Source organism: Cynara cardunculus, unplaced genomic scaffold (genome assembly GCF_001531365.2).
Source record: "Cynara cardunculus var. scolymus isolate 2C unplaced genomic scaffold, CcrdV1 Un_Scaffold_5734, whole genome shotgun sequence".
Taxonomy (NCBI): Eukaryota; Viridiplantae; Streptophyta; class Magnoliopsida; order Asterales; family Asteraceae; genus Cynara; species Cynara cardunculus.
In genome coordinates this window covers 12551-21236 of record NW_020202565.1, presented here as the reverse complement: position 1 = coordinate 21236, position 8686 = coordinate 12551, and the positions used below count along the sequence as shown (strand labels likewise).

At 38.3% G+C, this 8686-nt stretch overlaps 1 protein-coding gene across 1 annotated transcript; it reads left to right on the top strand.

The window, feature by feature from the left end:
* Window positions 1-1929: 1929 nt before the first annotated feature.
* On the top strand, window positions 1930-7399 carry LOC112504484 (solanesyl diphosphate synthase 3, chloroplastic/mitochondrial-like). The gene is made up of 7 exons (XM_025108425.1): window positions 1930-2457; window positions 4623-4694; window positions 4786-4871; window positions 5794-5926; window positions 6247-6336; window positions 6529-6627; window positions 7008-7399. Exons 1-7 carry the CDS (start codon window positions 2446-2448, stop codon window positions 7185-7187), a joined length of 672 nt encoding a protein of 223 aa, XP_024964193.1. The 5' UTR covers window positions 1930-2445; the 3' UTR covers window positions 7188-7399.
* The last annotated feature ends 1287 nt before the right edge of the window (window positions 7400-8686 follow it).

Sequence of the window (8686 nt, the reverse complement as noted above, 5' to 3'; positions counted from 1 at the left end):
AAACGCGATTACACGTTTGAATAATTGCCATGTGTTAGGGTCAACCCAATGTGCCGTTATGCATATATAAGAAACCGGCAATCCGTATGGTGCGCTTCATACATCACACGTTAAAGAAATATTGTTAGGCAAAGAAGAAAACATTTGTTGCATATCGTCTTTGGCAATTGTTCACATTTTTATAGCATCACGTCTAAGGGTTTGACGACTTACCGGCCTGTATCGTGGTTGTAGCGTCTTTTGAATCATCTTCGTAACGTGAGGGTTGTCGAAGTGTCCAAAAGGCAAACCGACTTGAATGACACATTTTGTAGTCATTTGTCGGTTTAAATCGGCATCGTAGTTCCATATTTGACCTTGTGTGTCAAGTATCGGTTGGCTCGAACTCGAATCACCCGCCGACCGGTTCCCCGGGCACGTTTTTTCGGTGTGCCTTCTTAACGTAGAATTTCCTTCCGCCGTAAGGAGAGTTTGACACATTTTGCATTGTGCCTTTCGTTTCCCGGTCGTGAGAACCACCAAGTCGTAGTGATTCCAAATCTCGGACTTTCATCCGTGTTCGGCGAGAACTTGGGCAATTTGTTCGTTTGAGGTTTGTTCACCGGCCATTTTGTAAATCGTAGGTAAAAGAGAGAAATAAACGAGAATTATGAAGTGGAAACGAGAAATTAATATGTAACGAATTCAACAAATGAAGCGAAAAACCGAGAATTGAGAGCGTTTTTTGCGTTTTTGAAGATGAGAAGTGTTGGTAACTAACTAAGGAACTTCCATCTCTATTTATACATGTTTTGGTAGCTAAGAAGATAAAAAAACGCAAAAAACGGTAACTAACGGTCATAAACGGCTAGTTTGACTTTTTAACGGATAGTTTGACTTTCTAACGGTAACTTTGACTTTTTCATTGACCGGACCGGGCCGGGCCGGGCCCATAACCGGTTGTGTAACCGGTTCCGGTCCAGAAAATCGCTAAAAACACCAACCGGTTGCATAACCGCCGGTCCTTAACCGGTTAAGGCCGGTCCCGGTTATGCACCGGGCTCGGTTCCGGGCCTCCGTCGGTTACGGGCCGGGTCGGGCCCAATGGCCATCTCTACTTACGTTACGTTAACCGGAATAAAAAATGTGATGCTTCTGTACTGTCAGTATTTTTTAGAATCAGAATTCAAGCCTAAACAACATGTTACGGGATATCTGAATAAGACGGTTTAATTTTTAAACTTACTGAAAAAATTAAATCATCTTACAGTTGTCAGATATTACGTAACATGCACTACCAAATAGGGGAATTTTTTCGGCGGCCATATCTGCCGGAAATGCATATTACCGGCGGATTTTCGGCGGATATGGTTGCCGGAAAAGTTGGCGCCGGTAATTAGTTTACCGGTGGATGCTTTATTTTACCGGCGGATTCCGGAAGCCGGAAACAGTTCGCCGGTTTAATTAAAAAAATATTGATTTAATCAATTAAATTTAAGGATTTTTTTTAAATTTAAACAATTCGACGGTTTAATTAAGAAATCTTGATTTAACAATTTGCAACTTAGATTAGAAGATTTAATTTTTGAATTTATTAAAAAGACTCTGTTTTTAATACTACTTATATTTAATACGATAAAATGTATGTTCTAAGATGTTTTTTTTTTTAATTTATTTCCAATTAATTATGTTAATTTCGTAATTTTATTTTATATAAAACGGTTTAAAAACCCTTTTATTTTTAATACTATTTATATTTAATATGATAAAAAGTATAAGTTATTTGTTTAGTTAGATTGTGTGAATATTCTTCATCATGTCATTTTAGATCATTTTACACTGTTATTATCAACTGATTTTACTAACCATAAATTTGAAATTATAGAAGAAACCCTTATTCCCCTTTTGATTTTGTCAAAGTGAATGTTGTGGCTTTCTTCTTTGTTCCAAATTTCTTTTCATAGTTTCTCCATTTTTCGTTCTTTTTGTAGTCATGGAAGTTTTTATGCTTTACAAACAATTTGTACTTGACAGAATCCAAATATGAGACAACTTTTTTAGACACTGTTGCACCATGTACTATTTGTTGTTTTCTGTTATTGTTTGGAAATAGGATCATTGAAGAACAATGGATAAGTTTCATTTACCCTAAGATTATTGGTTGGAACCAAACATAATAGGATGCTTATATTACCCTTAAGCTTAGAACATGTTTATTTCAAAAGCTTATAAATACAAGCATAATGCTGTAGCACAAGGGTCTTTTTCCTACGTCCCATTGTTGGGGATGTGTTATACTGTTTCAAAGAAGGATAATTTCTTTGTTTATTATTAGAAAGTAAAGTACTTGCTTATCAATGCTGTAGAAAGATAATAACCTTCTCCTTTTAGGTTGCCAGCCTCCTTCATGATGATGTACTGGATGATGCTGATACAAGACGTGGGATTGGCTCTCTTAACTTTGTAATGGGAAATAAGGTGACATTTCTTCTTCAAATAAACAATATAAGTATGTTGTTGTCATATATCTCTGAAAAAGTCCTAAGAATCATCATAATATTTATTGAATGTGAATGCTAGAATACCCGACAAACATAAAATGTACCTACTTTTAAGATGTAGGCACCCTCCAAGATGCTCCGTTCACACTCTATATTGTTTATGTTCAAATTCAGTATATGTTCTTCTCCTAACTCGTTATAGACTAATTTTATTATGGTAATAATATGGTTGCTGTAATTTCATAATACTGTTGCCATGCATTTTGGCTAGCTATATTTCCATGATACGGTTGCTGTAGTTACGGCTAATAATAACTGTGATTGTGCTTGAAATAGACCAGCATGGCCTTGGGCCCATGCACTGATCTGATATTACTGCCTTTCAATGAGACACCTTCCCCATAAGGAAATTATTGTTGTATGAGTGGGAATAATTTCAACGTGGCCTCATACTTCGATAAGTTCTTCCAGCTGAACAATCTTTCATCTCCAGTCGGGCCATTAATGTAGAAATAACAGTCCGCTCATCTTAGCAACCTCTGCACATCCTCTCCCTAAAAATTGGTATTTCCAACTTTTGAGTAGGAAATTCCCCCTTTGTGATTGTGTCTGTTCCAAATTCTCCTATGGTATATCTTCTCGTCATGAGGGTCAAAATTGTAGTCTTTTACTCACTTAACTTGTGGACCCCTTGAAATATGTCATCCTTGTCAATTCTTTGGCTTTGTTCTACCGCTTTGGGCCTCATGGATCAAAAGAAAAGCTTTCTCTCTTGGGCCTTCCCTTACCCCTGCTGGCCCATTATTCAGTCTCTCTTCGCCTTCTCATGCGGACAAAAGATAGGCCTTTCTTCCAGCCCATGAATAAGTCTTCATCCAAAATTGGGCCTACCCTGAGGCCCACAAAGGACACAACACTCTCCCTCCATAACAGCMTTCTTTCTCTTCCATGTCTCGCCTTCATGATACTTTTCATCGCCGCACTTGACCCCATGCAGCCAGCCTTTGCCACCTTGTTTCTCCCTGTTATCTCCCCATACGCCCCCAGCGCCGTTTGCTGAAAACCACCATGGCCTCTGTTGATGCCCCACCTTCTCTCTTGCTTAAATCATGATCACCCATATCCTGGTCCCTGCTCCCAATCATTGTCTAGGTTGGCTGTCGGCGTTGCCGCCGTCTAGGGCATGACTTGGCCACCCTGGCTTCGCTCCCCCTTCGCTTTCCATTCCCACTCCCTTCCCTTTCTCTCAGGTTTTGCTTTTCTCACCAGTTTCCCCTTCATCCATCATTGTTGCAGGTGGTGTCCTTTGTGTAGTATGCATCTCCTATATATTCATCATTAGCTTCATGGACAAAAATCCAGCTTCAACCTTTTTCTTCATCCCTGAACTTTCTCCACCATGGTTGACCGGACTTCCTCATCCTCTTATCTCTAGTTTTTTGAATTCTTCATCCTTCTAGGCTGCCTTGACCCAGAAGCAGCCTTTGATACCAATTTGATTGGGACCAGAAGAAGATCTATTGGATACAGATGCACAATTACCAAATGAATGGAAAATATACCTACTCTCTAGAGGTAGGTACTCCATAAGAATCGGTTTCCTATCGTCTATTATCAAATTCAACATACGTTYTTTTCCCAGCTCCTTATTATGGACTAATTCTATTATGATAGTAATATAGTTCCTATATTACCCTAATATGGTTGCCATATCTTGTGTCTAATTATTCCTGTGATTGTGCCTGGAAAGCGTGACACCATGTCTAACAGTTGACGACTTAATAGAGTTCACTAMTAATGTACTTTGGTTTTTGGTTCAACTAAATGAGGCAGCTTGGATTGTTTAGCGGCATGGCTTTAACTTTGATGCATTTACTTTTTCCTCACACCAACTAGTATACTCTACCCACTTCTCTCTTATAAGACTTGAACACCGTGCCTGACCTTGAAGTTTTGATGTTTGGGTTGATACCATATCATGTGATGCATCTACATATTTACAATTGGCTATTCTCAGAAGAAAATGTTGCTTGTAGTAGTATTTTACTCAGTATGGGAATATTTGCATGAGCAATTRATGATGCATATCAACCAGACTGCCTTCATTACCACTAAAATACTACTGCTCTTTTCATGATGCAGCTTGCAGTATTGGCTGGAGATTTCTTGCTTTCTAGAGCTTGTATCACACTTGCCTCTTTAAAAAACACAGAGGTATCCATTTATTTATGTCTTTATACATGCGACTTGCATCTTCTAACATGGKTGTTTACAAATGTTCATTGAATTCCACTGTTGGTTGCAGGTTGTATCACTAATAGCAAYWGCAGTGGAGCATCTTGTTACTGGGGAGACGATGCAAATGAGCACATCAGCAGAGCAGCGTAGTAGGTATGCTACTTCTCTGGTGGTGTAATCTGCATTGGAGAGTTTAATCCATTACAACAAAGTGGGTCTTATAGGATGCACCACCATCCTTGGGCGTCCTAACAGAGTACTTAACTACACTTTAAGTTTATAGGACCAGAAACTGTGTGCTCTATCTGAAAGTGTTACAATAAGTTGTTAGGACGAAGTAAAGCGAYTTGAYAAATTATATGGACGAAGTTRGGGAAACTAATATGACATAAAAAGTAAATTGCCCTATTAGCTTTTTATAGGACACTGTTGAAAGGTGCCTAAACTTGTTAGGTGGCATATATAACAACTTATTGTAACGTCCGAGATAGGACGCTCAATTTTGGTTCTATGAACTTAAAGTCTTGAAATACTCTATTAGGACGTCTGTGTGTCTTAAAAGGCACATTTTGTTGGTGGTCAGTGTAATATCGCTGTCTAGGCATGAAGTGGAGGCAGAAGATCGTAAATATTCCAGCCTCATATCCATATGTTATCAAAGTTAATACCTTTGTGATCGTTGATGGACTGTTTCACAATGTTAGTGAAATTGCCCTATTAGCTTTTATAGGACACTGTTGAAAGGTGCCTAAACTTGTTAGGTGGCCTATATAACAACTTATTGTAACGCATGAGATAGGATGCTGAACTTTATTTCTATGAACTTAAAGTCTTGAAATACTCTATTAGGACGGCTGTGCGTCTTAAAAAGGCACATTTTGTTGGTGGTGAGTTAATATCGCTGTCTAGGCATGAAGTGAAGGTATAAGATCGTAAACATTCCAGCCTTATATTCATATGTTGTCAAAGTTAATACCTTTGTGATCGTTGATGGACTGTTTCACAATGTTAGTGTTTTTCGGTTGGACATACTTCTCTTTCAATTTTTCAGTTGATTAAATTTTTGCCATTGCAGTATGGATTATTATTTGCAGAAGACATACTACAAGACTGYATCGCTGATATCAAACAGCTGCAAATCCATTGCCCTTCTTACTGGGCAAACTGCAGAGGTGTCTATGTTGGCATACGAGTACGGGAAAAATCTGGTCTGTAAGCATCAAGAATGTAGTTATCGTATGTTATAGATAATTTTCCGAAGCATAAGATGTGGTTTGTTTTGGAAACCCATTTACCAAACGGACATGACTCATGAGTATAATTTTGAGTAACATTCATGCTGGTTTTCTTAAACGAAGAAGCAAATGAATTTTTTGAAGTTCAATGAACTGATATTTTAATGTTATCAAGGGTCAATATGAATCACTTGCCAACAATGTGGTTAATGGTGATGCATTGTCTATTGGCATATCACTCGAACCGGCCAATATAATTGTAACTCTGACTCATCATCTTCTCTTTCCTGCAGGGTTTGGCGTTCCAGTTAATCGATGATGTTCTTGATTTCACAGGCACATCATCATCTCTTGGGAAGGGCGCATTATCTGATATTCGCCATGTAATCAACTCACTTCGTTGGCATATTCTTTTTATGTTTAGAGGCATGATACGTTCCTTTGGGTAAATAAAGCAAAAGTTGCTTAACAGTCAGGAACACTATTATTACCAATTTAGATTGTTTCTTTTTCCTTTTACAGAACTATGGCATTTGCTGCAGATTGTTTTATGTTYTGATAGCTCATTTTTGCAGGGAATTGTCACAGCTCCAATATTATATGCAATGGAGGAGTTCCTAGAACTACGCTCAGTTGTTGACCAGGGATTAGACGACCCTGCCAATGTGGATCTTGTAAGTCTTTGTCACTAGGCGTAGCATACGATTGCTGGTCTTATATACAGTTGCTAATACTGCATAAACTGTATGCCCCAAACTCGAATATGTGTGTATCTCTAGTTGAAAAATAACCCTTCTTGAGAAGTCCTATAAAAATTGCAAACATTTCCTTTCTTGGAGAGTTCATCATCACAAAGAAATCGATGATATTGATTTGGGTTTGCAAGATTTCTTTATTTTGTTGGATATTTTGGTTACCAAGTCGAACTTTGCAATTTTCACGGGACTAGTATTAGGGTTGAGCCTAGGTATAGGGATAAGAATGCCAACATTTGATTCTCAATCTCGACATTCAACAAGTAATATTCGTGATTGATTTTGGGTAATTGATACAGGCTCTCGAGTATCTTGGTAAAAGTCACGGAATACAAAGAACAAGGGAACTAGCAGCAAAGCATGCAAGCCTWGCGTCGGCTGCAATTGATTYGCTGCCGGAAAACGACGATGAGGATGTTCAAAGATCAAGGCKGGCACTTGTAGAATTGACGCRCAGAGTTATTAATAGAACAAAATGAAGACGGAGATGAAGTTGGCCATAGTCTGAAGAAGATCGATCAATATAGATGGAAGATTTTGTTTCAGTAGAATACGACACATCCCAATGTTTGGATCTGAGTGTTCATTTTCTTGTTCAATAAATGATTACTGGCCAAGAAAATCGCTAATAGTTATACTTGGGTAAACACAATTGATTTCATAATGTCAAAGTTTGGAATTCTTGCAGACTTCAAAGGTAAAATCTTACATCTTCTATGCCTTTAATGATGTTTACTAGATGAACCTAAGCAGCAACATCGGCCACTCGAGTCGATGAATACATGATCAAGAATTAGGACATATCAACTTGTTGTAAAATACAAACTGTCACCAGAATATCTTATTCAAACTGATATCTTTTACATTCGTAGAAGAGGGGACACAACTACAATAAACAGAAAAACAAACCGACACAACCCTTCAAAGACAACAATTGACACGATAAGGACGTATCAGATAACTGTCAGACATAACGTCTTATATAAGACGTTTGGCTTATAACCAATAACAACATACTAGTTTCACATAACGAAACACACTTCTACGTCGAGTGGATTAAACCAACGTTTTGTGAAAGATGGGTACATAAGTCGATCTATATAGATCAGCTATGAGTGGGAATTGTAGAGTAACAAAAAACAGAATGGGGAGGCAAGAAAATCCACATATTGGACCAAGCATCCATGGGTTTTCACGACAAAAGAGAAGGTACAAGGTCGCACCGAAGGCTACCATCATGGAAGTTATAGAGAGCAACAATGTGCAAAGGCCAATAATTAATCGTTTYGGTAAKYTAACCAAAAAATCATTCTCAGCAAAACGTGCAGTGAGGATCGACAAGAACACCATTAATGMAGAAGTGGATGTGAATAATGAGATTGCATCTGATATAGCGAAGATAGTGAAGGCGATGTCTTTTCTAAACATGGGGATGCCTGTTTGTTGATCGCTTCCACCCGGTACAGTAATTGCTGCTGCAAATACGATGGTGGTAATTAGTGCAGCACTGATACTGCATGATTCTGCTGTGGTTTTCATCCACTTTTCTCCCTCCTTCACCAAGTTCTCATGTTCCCTTGTAAACACCTGATGAGGTGTCTCTCCAAAAATGTTTTCTTCAGTAATGGCTGATGGATGCATGAAGTTCTTCAGCTCCTATATGATCATTTATCTTTAGGCCACTACTTAACAAATCATGATTCATACTTGGATTTAATATATGTACCTCAAACCATTGAAGCTCCCTTTGTAGTTACAATGCTGCACCTATTCTACGTTTGAGTACTTGTGAAGGTGCCAATCTTCCAGCCAAGTGTAACATATTGTTTTCTGAAGAATCTTTGATGGTTCTATAGCGATTCTTATCCTCACCAATTAGATAGAGGCGATTGTAGATTTTGTCTGAACGATGTATTACTGCTAATTGAAAAATGTCATACCCATTTTCATGTCTACTCTTAATTGCTTCAGGCGAAGA